Source organism: Mustela putorius, unplaced genomic scaffold (assembly GCF_011764305.1).
Source record: "Mustela putorius furo isolate JIRA1106 unplaced genomic scaffold, ASM1176430v1.1 tig00000596_pilon_pilon_pilon, whole genome shotgun sequence".
Taxonomy (NCBI): domain Eukaryota; kingdom Metazoa; phylum Chordata; class Mammalia; order Carnivora; family Mustelidae; genus Mustela; species Mustela putorius.
In genome coordinates, this window is record NW_025421428.1 from 16,416,434 (window position 1) to 16,436,710 (window position 20,277).

The 20,277-nt window shown below is 58.0% G+C and overlaps 3 protein-coding genes across 8 annotated transcripts in view; 1 reads left to right on the plus strand and 2 right to left on the minus strand.

The window, feature by feature from the left end:
* Positions 1-2,948, minus strand: part of PNPLA7 (patatin like phospholipase domain containing 7) — a 57,520-nt gene extending 54,572 nt beyond the window's left edge. For 3 of the 4 annotated variants that reach the window (XR_006607486.1, XM_045082812.1, XM_045082811.1), the window contains exons 1-2: positions 2,862-2,941; positions 1,520-1,551 (exon numbers count right to left, since the gene is read on the minus strand). Coding sequence is in view for 3 of the 4 variants with exons in the window: in XM_045082812.1 (XP_044938747.1) it covers positions 1,520-1,549 (30 nt within the window). In the remaining variant the exon portion in view is untranslated. Of the gene's footprint in view, positions 1-1,519; positions 1,552-2,861 lie in introns of all 4 variants that reach the window. The other variant, XM_045082813.1, reaches the window with a different exon arrangement.
* A 137-nt stretch (positions 2,949-3,085) lies between these two features.
* On the plus strand, positions 3,086-3,698 carry MRPL41 (mitochondrial ribosomal protein L41). Its single transcript, XM_045082836.1, has one exon. It carries the CDS (start codon positions 3,190-3,192, stop codon positions 3,595-3,597), a length of 408 nt encoding a protein of 135 aa, XP_044938771.1. The 5' UTR covers positions 3,086-3,189; the 3' UTR covers positions 3,598-3,698.
* A 705-nt stretch (positions 3,699-4,403) lies between these two features.
* Positions 4,404-17,251, minus strand: DPH7 (diphthamide biosynthesis 7). 3 transcript variants are annotated; one of them, XM_013050160.2, is made up of 10 exons: positions 16,946-17,251; positions 16,721-16,843; positions 14,961-15,094; positions 14,485-14,572; positions 13,164-13,255; positions 12,584-12,750; positions 9,532-9,601; positions 9,342-9,407; positions 8,924-9,096; positions 4,404-5,210 (listed from the first exon to the last, which is right to left on the minus strand). In XM_013050160.2, the coding sequence occupies exons 3-10, from the start codon at positions 14,966-14,968 to the stop codon at positions 4,756-4,758; spliced, it is 1,119 nt and encodes a 372-aa protein (XP_012905614.1). In that variant the 5' UTR covers positions 14,969-15,094; positions 16,721-16,843; positions 16,946-17,251; the 3' UTR covers positions 4,404-4,755. The 3 variants fall into 3 exon arrangements, with proteins under 3 accessions (XP_012905614.1, XP_044938770.1, XP_044938769.1); XM_045082835.1 differs by lacking the exon at positions 14,485-14,572 and having other exon boundaries at positions 16,946-17,063; XM_045082834.1 differs by lacking the exons at positions 16,721-16,843; positions 16,946-17,251 and adding an exon at positions 15,405-15,441.
* Positions 17,252-20,277: the final 3,026 nt, after the last annotated feature.

The following is a 20,277-nucleotide window of genomic DNA, read 5'->3' on the forward strand; positions in this document are numbered from 1 at the left end:
CAGGAAGGGCCAACACAGACATGGCCCCGGCTGCACAGGGCAGCAAGAACAGAGCTTCTGGCTAGGGAGGGAGCCAGCAGCCCAGGAAGAAGTGATCTTCTGGGCTGCTGAGGTCCTCTGAGCACGGCTGCTCAGGAGACAGAGGAACCTGTCTCCCACGGTGACCCACAGGACACGGGGACAGTCAGGCAGCTGGGCAGGGCCAGGAGCTGTGCTGTGTTGACCACAAATCACAGGCATCTTTATCACATGTGAATCCTAAATCTTCAGCTTTCAGGTCCCTCAGACCCAAGTCTAGAGGAGCAAGGCCGGCTGGCCACAGGGGGCGTGAAGGCCATCCCTTAGTGCTCTTCGATGACCAACAGGACTGCGTACTGCTGGCAGTGGGGCACATGGAAGCCGACCACAGCTATGCTCAGAAACCCGGAGGAGCCCTCTGGATTTTGAGAACCCTGAATACCAGCTCACAGCAGGGAAAGGTTATGTGCCTGCCGCGCCCCCCAACTCCCAGGGAAGGAGTCAGTGCGGCTTCAGAAGCCCAGACCCAAGGGACGGAGGAGGAAGAGAAAAAAGCAAGCACAGGATGGTGAATGGGCAGATGCCTGGGGCCACCTACATGGATATTGGCGGATTCCCCAAAAACATGAAAACAAAAGAGAAAAAGCAGCCAAATAAGCAGCCACTCCAAGTTCCTCCTGGTATCCACAAACCTCCCCACCAGGCAGCCAGGAACAGAATGGGGCAGGGGCACCTGCTAACTCTTTCAAGCCCCAAGTGCCAAGGACTAAAGTAGCTTGTGCCATCCTCAGAGAGAGCAGCCGATGCAGCATGGAGCCAGAAAACCCAGTGAAATGGAAGGGCATTTGGAAAAAAGGCTCAAGAGCAGAAAGTTGCCGCAAACCAGGATAAGCAAGTGGCCCAGAAAACCAGGTCTTTGAATTTGGTTCAGCAGACAAATAGAAGCAGTGAGAGCTTCCTCCTTCAGAGCCAAGACACAGAGCCTCTCCTGGCCCAGAGTGTGTGCCCAGCTGTCGCCAGGACGGGACCCACAACCCACTCTTCACTTAGGTGCGTCCCTTGGAGCTCAGCCACCCCGTCAAGGACAACAAGGATAACCCAGGAAAGGGACACACAGGTGGCCCATAGCCTAGTCGTGCAATCTCCCATACTGAGCGTCTCAGGCGTTCCAGAGTCGTTTTAATGCATCCACTTTTCTGCTTTAGGAATAAAGGCTTTGTGAAACGGCTACAAATATTCCACGGAGAAAACACTCAAGTCAAAGCAAGCAAAAGTCCTAAGGGGACGCAGGAACTGACCGTTGTGACCTCAGGGGAAGAAGTGGCAGGGTCTCGACTCTGACAAGGGGACAAAGGGGCCCAAGCTGCCGCTCCCACTCAGCTGACTCGGAGGCGCTGCCCACAGTGCAAATGTGGAAAGGACCCTTTCTCTGGGTCCAGAAACGCCCCTCCCTGGCCGTTCCGAGGCTCTGATTCATCCCTGGAACCCTCCAGCTCCATACCTCTGGGCTGGCATCCTCCTCTTGCTTCATGGCTAAAAATGAAAAAAACAGTCAAGGTGAAAAGAAGAAAGACTGGTTCAAAGGAAGGCAACTGTCCCGCCCACTCATGCTCACGGGGCAGAGCAACGCTTTCAGCCTTTGCTGCTGGGCTCCTTTTCTCTCTGAAGTCGGCTGGACTGAAAGGAAGCCCTGATGGAAAGCTGTGCTCTCCACCAGAGCCACTCCCACCTCTGCGAGCAGCTCCCCGGCCGCCCAGGAACCCACAGCTGCGGCCAAGTCCCGGTCCTCTCCCAGCCGGTCAAGGGCAAGCGCAGCGGCTCAGCCAAGGCCTAGTGTGGCCAGGAGCTCCCAGGACCACAGGGATGGGGCTGTAGCTGGGGGCAGGACAGGGGTGCACACGGTGCCACAGGGCAACTGTGAGACAACCTCGTGGCCTGCCTCAGGGGGGTTTCTAGCCAGTGGGCTGGAGTCCTCAAGGTGGATGTGTCCCCTGGAGAAGAGGGAGGAGCTTGGGGAGCTGGTTCACCTTGCCGCTATCCAGTGGGGAGGAGCCAGGTCTGGGGTGTCCCCCGTGTGTCCCTGCCCCTCAGAAAAGCAGCAGCAACAGAGGGCATGTCTCTCCCCAAATCCCAACCAGAGAAGTCGGGCGCGGAGGGCAGACGCCGGGCCAGAGTGCATTTGCTCCTGGGTCAAACGTCCTGTGTCCTCTGCCACCCACATGGAAAACCCTTCCTTCTCGGCCGAGTCTCCCGAAGGGCCAGCAGCGCCCGCCCCCGGCCCGGAGGCCCCGAGCTCAGGGCCCGCCCCCGCGAGGGCACAGACAGCACCCAGCCCGACAGACGCGGGGCGGGGGCTGCAAGGTCGGGCAGGCACGGGGCGAGCGCCCGTCCAGGTTGGGGGCGTCGGTGTCGGAGGACATCGGAGCTGGGGAGCCTCGGCTGGACAAGCGCCGGGCTGGCCGCCGTCGGGGCAGGAGAGCCGCGGCTGACGGGCGACAGAGTGCGGGGTTTGGGTTTGGGACCAGCGAGGCCGGGGGCTCGAGGGTTACTGGTGTCGGGACTGGGGGCCGGGGGCTGACGGGCGTCGGGTCGGGCCTCACGGCTGGGGGACCTCGGAGCCGCGGGCTCGGGGTCGACGGGCGTCGGGGCCGGGGGTGCGGGTTAACGTCCGGGGCGTGCGGAGGACTCGGCTCCGCCTCCCACCTGCGCCTCCCACCGCGCAGGGCCGGGCGGCCGGTGGGGCAGTGTGCGCCCCGGCACGGGCTGGGGGCGCTGACGGACACCCTTCCTCGCACGGCCAGACCCAGGCCCCCGCTGCCTCCGGGCGCGCTGCGGCGACTCACCGGACCGCGCGCTCCCGACGCCCGCGCTCCCGTCACTGCCCCCCGCCGCCCGGCTGTCAAGGTCGCTCCTCCTCGCTCATTGGCCGGGGCCCAGAGGTCCCGCCCACTCGCAGGGCCGAGGCTGTACATCGGACGCAGCGCCACCAATCGGAGCTACTCTTGCTGCGGCGCGCGGGCCGGAAGCCGCGCCGGCCGCCGGAAGCCGCGCCGGCCGCCGGAAGCCGCGCGCACCGCCGGAAGTCCCCTGGGCCGCCGGAAGCGGGGGCCAGCGCGGCCGGCGGCGGTGCGTGCGGGGCGGCCGGGGCGCTCGCGGCGTGCAGGCTTCGGCATGGGCCTTCTGAGCGGGGCTGCTCTCGCGCTCGTGCGCGGCGCGGACCGCGTGAGCCGCTGGACCAGCAAGCGGGGCCCGCGCACCTTCTACAAGGGCCGCGGCGCCAAGGGCACCGGCGTCCGCGGCCGCAACGGGAAGTTCGTGCAGGTGCAGGAGATGGTCCCGGAGCTGGTGGTGCCCGAGCTGGCGGGCTTCCGGCTGCGGCCGTACGTGAGCTACCGCGCCCCCGCGGGCCCGGACGCGCCCCTGACGGCCGAGCAGCTGTTCCGGGAGGCCGCGGCCCCGGCCGTCGAGGAGGACTTCAGGGACGGCACGCTGGACCCGGCGCGGCTGGAGAAGTACGGCTTCGAGCCGGCGCAGGACGGCAGGCTCTTCCCGCTCTACCCCAGGAACTTCCCGCGCTAGCGGCCGCCACGCGGGGCCCGCTCGCCCGCAGAGGACGGCGCCGGGGCAGGCCACGCGCTCCGGGGAGGGGGGACGCCTGGATAAACGCCGCTGCACCCTCACCTCGGCCCGGAGTCTTCTGTCGGGGGGCGCGCCGCCTGCTCACACGTTCCGTCGGGAAAGAAGCCTAAAGGCGGGCGGGGGTCTGGGCGGTCTGGGGGCAACGGCACAGGCTTGGGGGCGCGGGGTGGGCGCCGGCCGCCTCGGTCCTCGCGCGCACGCGGCGGGTCGCGGCTCTGCCCGCGCGGCCCCACCGCGCCCCGCCTCTCCCGCGGCCGCGGTCCGGGTCTCGTTAGGTTCCTGCCGCCGGGCACTAGAGGCAGGGCTCGGTCCGCCGCGCTCCCGTTTGGGGCCGAGGACCCGCGGCGCTCAGTGCGTGCACACTCGCCCTCGCTCGCCACCCCGGAGGCTCACACACGCACTTCGGGGCCGAGGAGGGGCGACCTCTGTAAATGTCGCTTTCAGGGAAGGCACACTTGGAGGGCGCCCGGGGGGCTCACTCGGTGAAGCATCTGCCTTCAGCTCAGGTCCTGAACCCAGGGTCCAGGGATGGGGCCCTGGGTCGGGCTCTCTGCTCGGCGGGGTCCGCTTCTCCCTTCAGCCCTCCCCGTTCGTGCTCATGCTTTTTTCTCTCAAAAATCTTTAAAAAAAGAAAGTGTGGGAGGTTGGGGGAGCCTGGTGGTGGTATTGAGGGCACGTAGTGCAGGGGGCACTGGGTGTGGCGCATAAACAATCTTGAAACACTGAAAAAATAATAAAATCAGGGGAAAAAAGAGAAAAGCACACTTTCCTTTAGTTATTAAATCAGTATGAAGACCTGAACGTCCAATTCACACGAGACTGACCGGTCTGAGAGCTGGGAACCAAGACCCTTCCACTCCTTGCTGTCAGGCAGAGTCACCGCCTTGAAATGCCCCAGCAGATTCAGAGAAGCCAACAGCTTCTCTGTTCACGCTGCAGAGCCCATGAAGGGCACTGGGCGGGGTGCGGTCCCCTGCGGACGAGAACACCCAGTGAGAGGGCCGGAGGGTCTGCGTGCAGGGCACTCACAATCACACTCTGGGTTTTATTTGTGGAAGTAGCCTTTCTGACTTCAAACCAACCAAACTCTTCCCTAGCTCAGCTGCTCTCCCACTTCCAGAGGTGAAGAACATGATCATAAAAGGAGCAAGTGGCTAGGAGGTCAGTGTTCAAGGTCGCTGCTTCCAGACAGAGGTCACAGTCACAGATCTTGGTCCCTGCAGGGTGCCGCCAGTTCCCACTCTTCGTCGTGTCCTCTGCGAGTGGCTGGAGAGGGGTTCTCCGTTTGCTGCCACTCTGAAGTCTGGAAGGACCCTCTTCTTTGTCCTCTGCTAAATGATGACCAGAGGCTGCTGGTGACTGGTGTACAGCCTTCAGGCTACAGAGAGGTGCCGCTCTGGCTCCTGAGTTGCTGCAGGGAAAAGTCCCCAAGCAGCACGGCTCGTGGATCTCTGACAGGCTGCCAGAGGAGAGCCAGGACCAGTCAGCTCCATACACCAAAGAGTTGGGCAACGTGTGAGACACAGAGACCGAGTAGGCTTCCTGCTTCTCCTCTGGAATAAGACCAAACATGTGATGTTACCCAGGGTTGATCTCATCACTTAAAACCGATGGCCCCTGCCCACTCTCAAAGGGAGATTCTGCTAAAAGCAGCCACTCATTTGTCAGCAACCACTGTGTGTCACGCAAAGGAACCCTTGAGATGTGACAGATGAGAAGAAAACAGACCTTCACCTGCAGTGAGTGCACCCTGTGTGCAGAGAGCAATCAGCATGGCCCCAGAAGCACGCGGGCGAGGATGCCTTTCCAAGTGGGCAGACTTGGCTGAAGTCTCTCAGTGAAGACTTCAAAGCAAAGGACAAAGGGTTAGCTAGAGGGGAGTGACAGGGATGCACGAGAAACGAGAACAAGCATGTGGGAAACGGAGAGCAGGACACATCTGGGTGACCACAAACAAGTGTCCAGGCAATGCCACCAGGGAGCGGTGACACATGTCTAGAGGGCCTGCTCCATAAAGTCTGGGTTTGAGCTTGGAAAGGAGTCACTAAAGAGTTTCAACAGTTTTCCTGATGGTGAGTCCCTATGGCACCTTTGAGGCTGGAGGGCAGGACTGGAAAGAAGTCTTGCTGCAGAAGGTATACAAGCGAGGCGCCTGGGTGGCTCAGTGGGTTAAGCCTCTGCCTTCAGCTCAGGTCATGGTCCCAGGGTCCTGGGATCGAGCCCCACATCGGGCTCTCTGCTCAGTGGGGAGCCTGCTTCCCTTCCTTTCTCTCTGCCTACTTGTGATCTCTGTCAAATAAATAAATAAATGTTTAAAAAAAAAGAAAGAAAGAAAGAAAAAACTGATACCAGACACCAGGGTGGTGTGGTCGGTTAAGCGACCCACTCTTGGTTCTGGCTCGGGTCATGATCACAGGCTGTGAGAGCCCACGTCAGGCTCCGTGCTCAGCACAAAGTCTGCTGAAGACTCGCTCTCCCTCCCCCTCCGCCCCTCACTCCTGAACATGCATGCATGCTCGCTCACGCTCTCTAAGTAAATAAATAAAAAAAAGAAAATAGAAAATCTTTGCAATTATAGTAATAATTTTGTTCAGGAAAGAATCATCATGTGTTGAGTGAAAGTCTGATGAAGAACACAAAGGTTCAAACACTCTAACCACAGACTGATTAGTACTAATTTCACAAGGAAAAACATATTTTTATAGTGAAGAAGCCCAGAGAAGACCTCAGTTAGCCTCATCTGCGGGAAAAAGACAAAGTGACATCACGTGGCCCCCGACGAAGCCCACTAAGGAAGGCAGAACATCATTTTTGTAACGTTCCTGACAAAACCCCACAAACCCGCAGGGGAGACACACCAGACTCCGAGTTAGGAACGGACTGAAAGCAAGAAGACAGTGCAGACATGCTGTGCCAACCGCAGCCGCGAGAGGGCGCACATGGCCCCGCTGCTACCAGACGGGGCGACCTGAACCCCAGAGTCCCTAAGCTGCAGGAGGGACCCTCACAACCATGTGCATCAGTTAGGAAAATGCAAACAGCATAAATATACAAACACCGAACGACAGAGCCCCCAAATACACAAGGACAGGCAGAAACGCGGGAAGAAATTGACAACACAAGCAGCCGAAGACTTCACTGCTCACTTTCCATGACCAACAACAGGGGCACCTGCTGGCTGGGTCACTTGAGAGTCCGGCTCTGGGTTTCAGCTCAGGTCATGACCTTGGGGAACTCAATGCTGAGTGGGGGTGTGTGTCCTGCTTGAGATTCTCCGTCCCTGTGCCCCTCCCCCCACAGTGCGCATACATGCACATGCACACACTCTATCTTTCAAATAAGTAAAAAAAATCTTTAAGTAAATAATAATAATGAGAAAATATGAAAGACACATTAAAAAAAAATAATGAACGATCAGTGGAGCCTGTGACTCTTGATTATGGGTTGTGGGTTCAAGCCCCACATTGAAAAAGAGATTTTTAAATAAAAAACTGATGTACAACCAGACAGAAAATCAACAGACCCCTTGAAGAGAATCTGCAGAGCACTCCGCCCACTGCCACTGAACCCACTCTTGTGAAGGGCATGCAGGACGCACTCTGGGACCAACCACACACAAACCCACGCAGCAAGTCTCAATAAATTTAAAAGGAACCCACAAAGGAATGAAATTAGAAATCTGTGGCAGAAATTTAGGACAGGGACGCCCGGGTGGCTCAGTGGGTTAAGCCTCTGCCTTTGGCTTGGGTCATGGTCCCAGGATTCTGGGGTCGAGCCCCGCGTCGGGCTCTCTGCTCAGCGGGGAGCCTGCTTCCCTTCCTCTCTCTCTGCCTGCCTCTGCCTACTTGTGATCTCTGTCAAATAAATAAATCTATCTTAAAAAAAAAAAAAAGAAATTTAGGACAGTCAAAAGTGTGGGATTATGGATGCCTGGGTGGCTCAGTTGGTTAAGCAGCTGCCTTCGGCTCAGGTCATGATCCCAGCATCCTGGGATCGAGTCCCACATCGGGCTCCTTGCTCAGCAGGGAGCCTGCTTCTCCCTCTGCCTCTGCCTGCCTCTCTGTCTGCCTGTGCTCGCTCTCGCTCGCTCTCTCTCTGACAAAATAAATAAATAAAATCTTAAAAAAAAAAAAAGTGTGGGATTGAACAACACACTCATCAATAACTAATGAGTCAAAGAAGAAATCACAAGGGAAATTAGAAAGTACTTTTTTTTTTTTTTAAGATTTTATTTATTTGACAGACAGAGATCACAAGTAGGCAGAGAGGCAGGCAGAGAGAGGGGGAAGCAGGCTCCCCGCTGAGCAGAGAGCCCGATGTGGGGCTCGATCCCAGGACCGTGGTATCATGACCTGAGCCGAGGGCAGAGGCTTAACCCACTGAGCCGCCCAGGCGCCCCTAGAAAGTACTTTGAGATGAATGAAAACATACCGCAGCCCAAAACTGATGGCACACAGTGAGAGCAGGGCTCAGAGGGCAACGTCTCATTAAACACAAGACCTCACATGGCTTTCGGCTGAGAACTGCACGTGTGTGGAACTACCAGAGCGGACACGCGACAGACGGCGGAACCAAAGACACAGAACAGGAAGCCGGGAGCACAGCCCCGCGTGGGGACAGCGGGCCACACAGCCACACGGAGGAGGTAGAGGTGGCGTCTCTCCGTCGCTTCTTCACGTGAACGAGGAGGGAGGGGGAGTCACAGACTGAAACTATGAGGAGGGAAAGGGGGCGCTGGGGGCTTGAGAAGAAAGAACAAAATGTGCCAAAGTTCTGCCAGTAAAGGACGACTGGCCAGAGAAAGGTCACGGTTTGCCTGGTAACTCGGAGAACCCACCGTTAACACCAACCTAGAGAGCCCCCAAATGGGTCAGGCCCATGCGGAACTGGGTGCTGCCCAGAGAGCGGGAGCACGGGGGAGACAGCTGAAGCGTGCGGACCAAACTGTGCACAGGCAGGAAGGACGTGGCAGAAAGTGGGCCAAGGACAGCTAGAGAAGAGACCACTGGTGACGCTTCCAGAGCAGAGTCCTAACGGGGCAGAGGACAGCTAACCAGTGGGAGGTACCCGGGTGACTGAGCTGTTCAGGCGAGGACTGTGGCTAAGAAGCAGAGCACCAGCCTGAGTTCGGGCCTGGCCCAGCTATGGGCCTCGGAGGGACTGGGGTGTGAGCCTGGGAATGTGCAGGAGTTGTCTGGCAGAGCCAGGGAGCAGGGACACTGGGAACCCCCACCCCAGGCCTGCCGGCCACGGGGCCCCCACTCGCCTATCGCCTTCTGGCAGTTGAAGATCTGAAAGCCGCCGTGCATACACGCTGCCAGGAGCAGGTGGTGGTGGAAAGGGTGCCACTTGAGCCTCCACACTCCACCCTGTGCGGCCATGTCTGCGAATGGCTCCTTCATGTTCCGAGTGTCCCACAGCAGAACGTGCTCGTCGTAGCTGAAACCCACAGGGAGCACGCAGGAAAACCAACAGCTGCTTTTCCCCCAAACCCCCTAGGCACAAGGGCCACCTCCCAGGGACACCCATGCCACTCCTTCCTCTGGGAGACAGTCCCTTCCCAAGCCCCGCTCTCTACACTCTGGCGGAACAGCTGGGCCCGTCCAACAGCACCTCAGTGGTCCACAGGAGGAAGGGAAGTGAAAGCGGGAAGACGGAGCCCCGGACAACCTGAAGGGACTCACCTTCCCGTGGCCAAGATGTCCTCCTGGTGGGGGCTACTTTGCACGCTGCACACGCCCATGGAGTGTCTGTGGGCCAAAGTGCGAGGTCTGAGCCGGCGCCTGCGCAGGGTCCCAACCCCAGGGGAATGTCCACAGAGGAGGCAGGGGGCGCTGGTGTTACACGCCCAGGGCTGGCCCCTTGGTAACTCACCTCTCGCTAGTGAACACACACGTGCCAGGCGTCCTGGTGTCCCAGCCTTTCAGAAGCCCGTCGTCCCCACCTGTGCAGAAACAGAAAGGCCCGCTGACCACAGCAATGACAACAGGACGCAGCCACTGCCCCCCAGGGAGGACACTGAGGCCATGGGCGATCCCGTGGTTTTGGAGGCCGGCAGGCAGAAGAGCCCTGTGCTGGAACTGTGTCTTCAGACTTGGAGAGGGCCCCCATGGGGAAGACAGGAAAGGCTGAGGAGCTTGGCCTAGAGGAATAACAGGGAAGGTCACGAAGTTAGGGGAAGAGTTGTCAGGTCACAACCTGGCTGAAGCGGCTGCTCCGCAGGCTCCAGCAGTCAGTGGTCCTGGCGCCACAAACCCAAGCTCCCGTAGCAAAGAACTCTGAACAGGAACTGTGGGCAGGAGGCGGCAAGCAGGAGCACTTCTTGTGTTTCTGGAACCTTCAGCCCACCCCCACGTGTTTTAAAGAGAAGTGCCCTTTGTAACCTTACAGTAGAAAGCAGCCCTGCTTGTCTTAGGGAACTGAAAAAATAGGAAGAAAGGGGAAGCTGGTCCCATCATCCAGTCTTTAGAGAAAAGCAGCAACAAGACAGAGGGTACTGGGGCACCTGGGGGCTCAATCGTTGAGCGTCTGTCTTCGGCTCAGGTCAGGATCCCAGGGTCCTGGGATCGAGCCCCGCATCGGGCTCTCTGCTCAGCGGGAAGCCGCCTTCTCCCTCTCCCACTCCCCCTGCTTGTGTTCCCTCTCTCACTGTCTCTGTCAAATACATAGACAAAATCTTAAAAAAAAAACCAAGAGAGAAAACAGATAAAGGGGACGTGTGGCCCTCTCGGAGGAAGGGGAGCAAGGCTGGCACGCGGCCCACGGGGACAGGGAAGGGGAGCAAACTAGAGCACCTGGGTCTGCCCAGCGCGCCCACCCACCGTCTTCCCTCCCACAAACCCACCTGCCTGCCGCCTGGCCCCTCCGCGCAACCTGCCCATCAACCCTCTCTGAGCACGCTCCGGACTCCCACAACAGACGGAAGGGAGACGGGAGGAACATGGCCTACAGCTAAGGAGACCGACCGAACCGGTGCGCCAGGCCTGAGGCCTGCGGGAGAGCCTCCGACGGGGGCCGCCGTCCGGTGGCAGACTCGCAGGGAGAGCCGGTAGTGGCTTCTTCGCCCGCTGGTCTCTCCTGTCTCACAGCACATTCATCCACCAGGACACCCCGGTGACCCGCCGCACACAGACAGCCAAACTCCTACGGCTCTTCCCCGCGCGCTACTCCCAACTTGGTCTGAGGCCTTTTTGCCACCACCTGCGTGGCAGGTCTCCGGGCTCTGTCCCCATGTCCCTGCAGGTGCGCTCAACACCTTAGTGGAGACGGTCCCCTTGGATTCTAAGATGGAAGTCAGGAGATGCCACCCCTCTGCCCAACATCCTGCTGTGGCTCCCAGTTCATTCTGCAAAAAAGCCAAAGTCCTCCCCTTAGCCTGTAGGGCCCTGGGGCTTTGACCTCCCCACCTTCTGTCTGCCATTCCTCCCACCATTCTGGTCCTACAGCTCTCCCCATGCAGCAGGCTCAGTCCTGCTCGAGGCCTCTGCCCCCAGTGACCGTGCTGTGACAGGAGAGCCGGCATCTGCCCACACCCCAGTACCCCCACCCTGCTCTACCCTTCTTCTTCCCAAAGCACTGATCACCTCTGAGCTGCTCTGCACTGTGCCATGCCCACTGCCCGTGGCGTCTCTACGTACGCTCCGTGAAAGCAGGAACTGCTGTCCGTCCTGTTCACTCATGATCTCTAGCACCTAGAACACTGCACTGACACAGCACACGCTCCATCAACAGTCGGTGAAAAAATACGTTGGTGCTGAATCACGAAATCGCACCCGCCACAATACCCTTGCTCTGAATGAGCTAAGCCTCAAGGTGGTACTAATCCAAGAACGGGAAGACCTAAAAAAATTAAATCCTGGGGTGCCTGGCTGGCTCAGGCAAAAAAGCATGTGACTCTGATCTCAGGGTTATGAGTTTGAGCCCCACCCTCGGTGCAGAGATGCCTTAAAATAACTAAGAAAAATTTCCTTAAAAGGAAGAAAGAGAGAGAGAGAGGAAGGAGGCGGGACGAGGTCTGCTTAAGCGACCAACACGCAGCTGTTTCTGGAAGACAGGGCCCGCAGCGGAAGTCAGGAGAGCGACAATGCGGAGAGAGAAGAGCACCAGACAGAGGCCGGAGGAAAGGGAGGAGCCACCAAAGTAGAACAAGGAGCAATCCGCAGGGGAGAAGTCCAGGGTAACTGAGGGAAGACTGTGCCAGTCGCACGGGAACGCAGCTGAGAGGGTGCTGGGGCGCGCACCGAGGAGCCCAGTGGTTCTGGCGGAGAGCGGGGGCCACGCACTTCCTGACAGTCCGAGAGAACATCCCCGCCCTCGGCGCGCTGTGGGGCCCAGAGCACGACTGGCAACTGGCCGCAGAGGGACGCGAGGGTCAGATCTTCCCTCTCCCTCTCTGCACATCCAGGAGCCCTTCTGCCTTCTCCCAGCGGCCAGCGGCCCCTGCCTCCCATCTCCCACGAGCCCTCTCCACTCGGCTGAAAGGGACTGATCGCAGACGCCCGGCTCCTGCCCAGTCCAGTTCGAGGAACTTCTCACCCTCGCATCAGGACCTGCGCGCACACTACCCACAACACCAGGGAACCAAGCCCCTCCTCCCGGCCTTCTCATTGGGAAGGTAAACTGGATCCAAGAAGGGAGCGTCACAGTCAATACTGGACATGGAAACAGCAGAGGGAAAGACGGGAACTCTGGAGCACGGGACCAGATACCACGAGCGGCAGGAGGCCGGGCTCTGCGGCTCCAGCACGCGGTCAGCACCACCCGAGACCCCGCAAGGCCCGAACAGCGAAGTTGCGAGTACCAGCTACAGCTTTTGCTCCACGGAGGGTCTTCAAGGTCCCAACACGTCCAGAGTCACGGCCCTGACACGAACCACACTTGCCCCTCCCTCCCTCACGGGGCCCACACCCAGCAGAGAAGTACCAACCTGAGTACACGATTTCCGTCCGCCAGTAATCAAAAGCAGCGATCCAGGCCTCAAAGTGATGGGCAGGCCACGTGGCCACCTCCTGCAGCCCTGCCTCAGTCACCTCTAGCAGGTGGAGCTTCCCCTTGGAGTCGCTGCTGATGATTTTCAAGGGCTGGTCACTGGCTCTAGACGCAGGGAGCCAAGGGAGAAACCGAGCTGAATTTATGCACTGACCCAAACTCACCCCCCTCTTCTGGTTCCCAGCGGGTGACACCTTGCGATATTCATGGGGTACCTCATGCGGAGAGGTTCCCCATGGACCTGGTCTGTGGACTTGCCTGTTAAGACGTTTGGGCATCTGGCAGAAACTACCACTGAACTTGTTAAAATAAACCCGTGTCAGCTTTTCTTGATGAAAACACTGTTCCTTTTATCTGAGAAGCGGGAATGTGTTCTCTCTGGATTAGGACTGGTAGTGACATTCCCCGGTCTGGGAGGCTGCAATCCAGGCTGCCTCGAGGTTTCAATCTCTCTTGCGTGAGAAGAGCAACGAGGCCCCAGAGGAAAGCCTGGGGTCGCTCACCAGCACCGGTCTTACCTTTCAGTTCTCCCAGTGGACCAGTCCAGAGACAGGGCCAGACACTGCTTCCCCAGGGCAAAGCTGGAAACCGGCTGCAGTGTGTAAGCATTCTACCGGAGAGAAAGGAGCGCTATCTAAGGGAAACAGGCCAGAACCCCAGAAAGACAAGTACTCTAGCTCAGGTGGCCATCACTCCCTCCTCTACTACTAGACGAACAAAGCGTGTTAGTCCTTGATCCATCACAGAATGAGAGAACACTTTGGACCTGGCCCCTGCTCCTAGACGCTCCCACACCTGGGGGAGGAGCACTCCTCCACGCGACCCGAGCGGAAGCAGGTCTCCCTGCCCTTCACTGTCCGTATACTCCTAGACACGGGCCCCAGGAAGCACCACTGACAGACACCCCCCACCTCTCCCCGCCTCAAGGGATGCTGGGACACTCTGTCTTCAGGGACAGTGACATCAGGATCTTTCTGCTAGTTTCCATTTCAGAAGTTGCAACTAGCCATTAACCACGGTTTCTCTTTTCTAAGACTTACGGAAGCATCTTATGACCTAGACAAGCTGGACGATGCTTACCTCCCTTAAAAGGCTCCTAGCAGGCGGCTTCCTCAAGGTCCTCTCTGAGGGTGATCTGCTCTTGCCAGAACCTGGTTCATGGGCCCACAGTCTTCCCCAGATTATTCCCTCCCTCCTTCCTCAGACAGGGCTGCAGCACGGCTCTTTACACACAAGCCCTCAGCCGCCGTAACTCCAACAGCAGGTGGACCTGCTCCAGTCCGCCTGCACACCCGTGCTGGTGTGTGTCCCTCCCACCGAGTCAGGGCTGGTCTTGGGGGCTCTGCCTTCCCTCGACGACAGGACTCCCCTATTCTCCCGAGCCTCTGACCATCAGATGCAGTCATTTTGCAAACACGTGGCACTGACCAATACCAAACAGTCTGAGAAAGCCACAGGGGAGACACATCCCTTCCTGATTATGCGTGACAAGTGCCACTTTCCCATAGGAAGTTCGTTGCTATTCTTGGCCCCAGTAGCATCAGCCTAAGAACGCTGGTCCAGGCTTTCCATACAGAAGAACTGTCAGACCCACTGACAGGTGAATGAATGGACACCCTGTCACTTCAGCCCTTCCACTGGGGACACATGGGTGACTTCTCAGAGTCAGATGCAGAACCCCGTAATTTAAAACAGACCCCATGCTAGATTAGAATGTTTTATGATAAAGTTTGCCACTGAGCAGAAATCATGCCACAGAGAGGTTTGCAGCAGCACAAACCCTCTCTGTTCAGATTCTTTCCGACCCCCGACCCCCAACGCCTGGTCCTAGTCACTGACCTCAGACTCCACCAAGCGGAGGAGTTCTATGGACCCACCAGCATCTGCCACGCCCAAGAGGGCATGGCCAGCCACGAGGATGTGGCACCTGTGGGGAGAATTCATACGCCAGTCAGAGCACAGGACGCACCCAGGGCACGGAACAGCATTACGGACCTCAGGAACTTACTTAAATTTCAGCTCCAAAACCAGGCTATAGCCTACAGTTCTGTTCAAGACTCCCCTGCTTATGAAGCAGAAAATGAGCATCACCTGCCAGACTCCCACCGACCCTAGAACTTGGAACACGACAACTGAAAGGAGCCCCAGTCTCCAGTACCCTCCCAGGGCCAACAGGCGGGCACAACAATAAAGAAATGAAAAAGTCCAGACGTTTCCCCATCTTACTGAATGCTGGCAGGCATCAGGCTCCCTGATTAAATGAACAGATACCCATGACGAGTTCCAGACGAGAGGGATTTTTACCAACATCATACCATTTCATGTCCAGGATTGCAGAAGTGTCTCTTCTTTGGACCTCGAGCAGGGGGCGAGCAGAGTTGTCCTCATTGAAACTATACAAGTAGAGACGACCCAAACGGGTTTGAGGCTCATCAGCATCCGGTCCACTCTACGGAAAAGGCAGATGTATTCTCTGATTACCCTGATAGATACCGAAGAACCCAAGGGATGGGAAAAGGAATCAAAGGAAAGAAAAGGTTGGCCAAGACTCTGGGACTCTTATGGCTCAGTAAGTTAAGCCTCTGCTTTCGGCTCGGGTCGTGATCTCAGGGCCCTGGGATTAAGTCCCCTGTCTGGCTCCCTGCTCAAGAAGGAATCAGACTCCTCCCTTTGTCCTCCCCCACCCCCGCTCATTCTTCTCTCTCTCAAGTAAACAAAATCTTAAAAAAAAAAAATAAGGGGGCGCCTGGGTGGCTCACTGGGTTAAAGCCTCTGCCTTCGGCTCGGGTCATGATTCCAGGGTCCTGGGATCGAGCCCCGCATCGGGCTCTCTGCTCCGCGGGGAGCCTGCTTCCTCCTCTCTCTCTCTCTGCCTGCCTCTCTGCCTGCTTGTGATCTCTGTCAAATGAATGAATGAATGAATAAATAAATAAATAAAACAAAACAGACTCTGGAACTCTACCTGGAAGCAACACCCCTGATTTTCTGCAGAAATGTCTCTTCTCGTGTTATACAATTAGTGGGTAGGCACATAAACTCTGCTGGGCTCACCACAGAATTTTTTTTTTAAGACTTTTTTACTTATTCATTTGACAGGAGGCAGAGAGGCAGAGAGGCAGACAGAGAGAGACGGAGAAGCAGGCTCCCCGCCGAGCACAGAGCCCGATGCGGGGCTGGATCCCAGGACCTCAGGTTCATGATCTGAGCTGAAAGTAGAGGCTTAACCCACTGAGCCACCCAGGCGCCCCTAGAATTTTTTTTTTTTTTTTTTAAAGATTTTGTTTATTGGGGCATCTTGGTGACTCAGTGGGTTAACTGTCTGCCTTTGGCTCAGGTCATGATCTCAGGACCCCGAGATCACCAGCCCAGCCAAAGGCAGAGGCCCAACCCACTGAGCCACACAGGTGCCCTTTTTTTTTAAAGTTTTATTTAAATAATCTCTACACCCAATGTGGGTTTCAAACTCACGATCCTGAGATTAAGAGTTGCATGGTCTACTGACTAAGCCAGCCAGGTGCCCCTAGAATGCTCCTTCTAAGTGGACTTCTAAGAACCAGCTATGGTAGGGCTGCTGCAGGACCCAGTCAGCCCTGAAAGATCCTGGCTTCTGCAGGTTGCTGGGGCACCAGTTCCATTCTTAAAAGCGGCCTGGTTTGCATCTGAATAGATGCCTTCAAGAGATTAGATATAGCTCCTTCAAATTCCCATTTTCTCTTTATTCTAGACTTCACCCATAAACGAGCCACACCTGTGTATAAGGGACTTTCAAGACACCCATTCCCAGTGCCAGGCTGGCTCAGTCCATGCAGAATGCAGCTCTTGCTCTCAGGGCTGGTGTAGAGATTACTTACATAAATAAACTTAAAAAAAAAAAAAAGTCCCTGGGGTGCCTGGGTGGCTCAGTGGGTTCAAGCCTCTGCCTTTGGCTCAGGTCATGATCCCAGAACCCTGGGATAGAGCCGCACATCGGGCTCTCTGCTCTCTGCTCACGGAGTGGCTGCTTCCTGCTCTGCCTCCTTGTGATCTGTCAAATAAATAAATAAAATCTTAAAAAAAAAAAGCCCTTCTACTCTACCTTCCGACCACAAGGCCACTGTCCCGTCTCCTTCTCCTGTGTGACTCTTCCAACCTTCCCCACTGCAGGCCCGACGGGCCCCAGCCGGTCTGAGCTCTTTCCCCGCCCTTCCTGAGGCGTCTCCTGGAAGAGGCGCGGACTGCTAGCGACTGGAGCTGCCGCCTGGGGAGCGCGGACCCAGAGAGCAGCGGCCAAGGCCGCCGAAGGCAGGAGGGCACCGCACACCTTGCTCTCAGCGTCGGCGCGCGGGTCCTCGGGCTTCCGCAGCTGGTAGGTGCCGCAGACCAGCAAGTGCCTGCAGCCTTCCAGCGGGCACCACTCCACCGAGTCCGCGGTGTACTCCGTGTCCACCGCCTGCAGAAGCCGGACGCGACTGCCCGGGCCGCAGGAGTCAGACCCGGACACAGCGGAGACCGGGCCGTGAAGGGGGGGTGGCGAGGCCAGGTTGAGAGCGGGGGTCGGGGCCGAGGTCGGCGGGGAGGGTCGGGGGTCGGGGCCGAGGTCGGCGGGGAGGGCCGGGGGTCGGGGCCGAGGTCGGCGGGGAGGGCCGGGGGTCGGGGCCGAGGTCGGCGGGGAGGGCCGGGGTCGGCGGGGAGAGCGGGGGTCGGGGCCGAGGTCGGCGGGGAGGGCCGGGGTCGGCGGGGAGAGCGGGGGTCGGGGCCGGGGTCGGCGGGGAGGGCCGGGGTCGGCGGGGAGGGTCGGGGGTCGGGGCCGAGGTCGGCGGGGAGAGCGGGGGTCGGGGCCGAGGTCGGCGGGGAGAGCGGGGGTCGGCGGGGAGAGCGGGGGTCGGGGCCGGGGTCGGCGGGGAGGGCCGGGGTCGGCGGGGAGGGTCGGGGGTCGGGGCCGAGGTCGGCGGGGAGAGCGGGGGTCGGGGCCGAGGTCGGCGGGGAGGGCCGGGGTCGGGATCGGAGTCGGGGCCGAGGTCGGCGGGGAGGAGAGAACGAAGTTCCGGACCCATCCTCTTTGCTTCCGCATTCGCCCCCACTTCCGGGGCACCGGGGCGGGACTTCCGGCCGCCGTTGTCGCCGCGCGAGAGGCCGGGCTGCTGCGCCCCCTGCCGGCGGACCTCCGCGGGCTGCACGTGGGTCTGGAGGCGACAGCCCAGTACCCAGACCGAGTGGCTCCTATAAGGGCGGGAGGGAGGGGGACCGGGGGAAGGAGAAGGGAAACAGGGCACGGAAGGAGGGGTGAGCGGGGTCCGGGGTCGGCCCCAAAGGGGCTGGGCCATGCCCGCCCTCTGTCCCTCAAGGCCATCCAAGGGGGCCGGGACCCGCGGACCGCCAGGACCAGGAGAAAGGAGCCAAGGCCAGCTGGGCGTGCCTGATGCGCGGCGGCCCGGGTGGTGGACAGGAAGGTGGACAGAGGGCCTGGGGGAGAGCCCGCGCCTGGGCCCAAGGGGCAGTCTTAGAACGTAAGGGAGGACACCGCGCAGCCCTGGGAGGCTGAGGTCAAGAAAACCAGGAACTACTACAGCCCAGGTCTGGGGAACGCGAGCTCTGGACGTTAAGGATGGACTGAAGGTCTCTCCAGAAAGCTGGGAAGTCCTGTCCCGCAGCACCAGACAACGTGACATTTGGAAACAGGGTCTTTACAGAGGTCACCCGGTTGAAATGAGGTCATTACGGTGGGCCCTAGTCCAACAGGACTGTTGCCTTTGTTTTTAAGATTTTATTTATTTATTTGACAGAGAGATGACAAGCAGGCAGAGGAGCAGAGAGAGGGAGAAGCAGGCTCCCCGCTGAGCAGGGAGCCTACTGTGGGGCTCGATCCCAGGACCCTGGGATCATGACCCAAGCTGAAGGCAGAGGCTTTAATCCACTGAGCCACCCAGGCTCCCCTTTATTTATTTATTTTTTAAGATTTTTTTATTTGTCAGAGAGAGAGAGAGAGCGCACAAGCAAAGAAGAGGCAGACAGAGGGAGAGGGAAAAGCAGGCTTCCTGTTGAGCAAGGAGCCGATGTGGGGCTCCATCCCAGGACCTTGGGATCATGACCCCATGACCTGAGCCGAAGGCAGACACTTAACCGACTGAGCTGCCCAGGTGCCCTGACTGGTATCCTTCTGAAGGGGTGATTTGGTCTCTCAAGGACAGACCCACACAGGGAAGATGAGGTAAAGTCGGAGGGTTGGTACGATGCATCCACAAGGAGGGATCCCCTGAAACTGCCAGAAGCTGGGAAAGGTCTGGAACACACACACCTTGTCTTCAGAGGGGGCACGGTCCTGCCAACACCTTGATTTGGGACCTGTGACCTCCACAAATGGGGTGATACATTGTTGTTCTGAGCCACGTAGTTGTGATACTTTGTTGGGATGACCCCAGGGAACCGGACAGGCTGACTCTGAAATCCCCACTCCCCACGGATACCTGGGGACCCAGCCTGCATTTCGGAAGCAGGGCTTTGGCTGGAAATACAGCTGTGAGCCAGCAGGTCAGAGGGCGGCTGAGCAGAACCACAGAAGAGGCTGGTGGAAAAGAAACAGGACTGTCCGAAACGGCTGAACCACACACCTGCACCTGGTACAAGAAATGGTCAAGGGGAACCTGGATGGCTCAGTCTGTAGCGTCTTCAAGCTTGATCTTTGGGTCGGGAGTTTGAGCCTCACATTGGGTTCAGATTAAAAAATCTTAAAAAAAAAAAAACAAAAAAAAAAACCAAAAACCACCTGGGTCGCTCGGCTGGTCAATCGTCTGCCTGCCTTCAGCCCAGGTTATGCTCGCAGAGTCCTGGGATCAAGTCCCACATGGGGCTCCCCACACAGCAGGGAGTCTGCTTCTCCCTCTGCCCCTCCCCCTGCTTGTGCTTCCTCTTCCCCTCTCTCAAATAAATCAAATTCAATTAAATTTTAAAAAGTCAAAGTCAAGGGGCATCTGAGTGGCTCAGTCAGTTAAGCATCTGCCTTCAGCTCAGGTCATAATCCCAGGGTCCTGGGATCGAGTCCCACCTTGGGCTCATTGCTCAGCCGGGAGTCTGCTGCTCCTTCTCCTATCGACCTACCTCCCCGCTCACGTTCTTTCTCTCAAATAAAAATCTTTAAAAAAAAAAAAAACAAAAAAGGCCAAGTCAAACAGCTCCACACACTACACAAGCCCCTTATTTTAACCATCTGAATGTTGACCTTCCTCTCAGGTGTATGGCTATAAAGACCAAGAGATTGGGGGGCATTGGAGGAGGAAAGAAATGAGGGGCTGGTATCAGAGAAGGGACAAGGGACACACGTGGGGTAAGAGCTGTCTACGGATCATACAGCACCTTCCTGACAGCGTCCACGGCACGGGCCACAGCAATGATGCAAGCATAGGGAACAAGTCACTCCGCAGGCACCTTCAGAACCTTACAGCTCCAGCCCAGAGGCTGTCACCAGCATAGTCTGGGGCTGGGGTCTCTAACACACAGTACAGGGCACAGCCCACTGGACAAGGAACAGCTACCAGTGTGCGGCGCCTGCTTTAAGCGGCCATACTGGACGGCAATCCCTGGGCCAGTGCTATTTTCGACGAACCGCACCACATGGAAGAGACCAGCGGTGTGTCAGGACCTGGTGTGGTGTCCAAC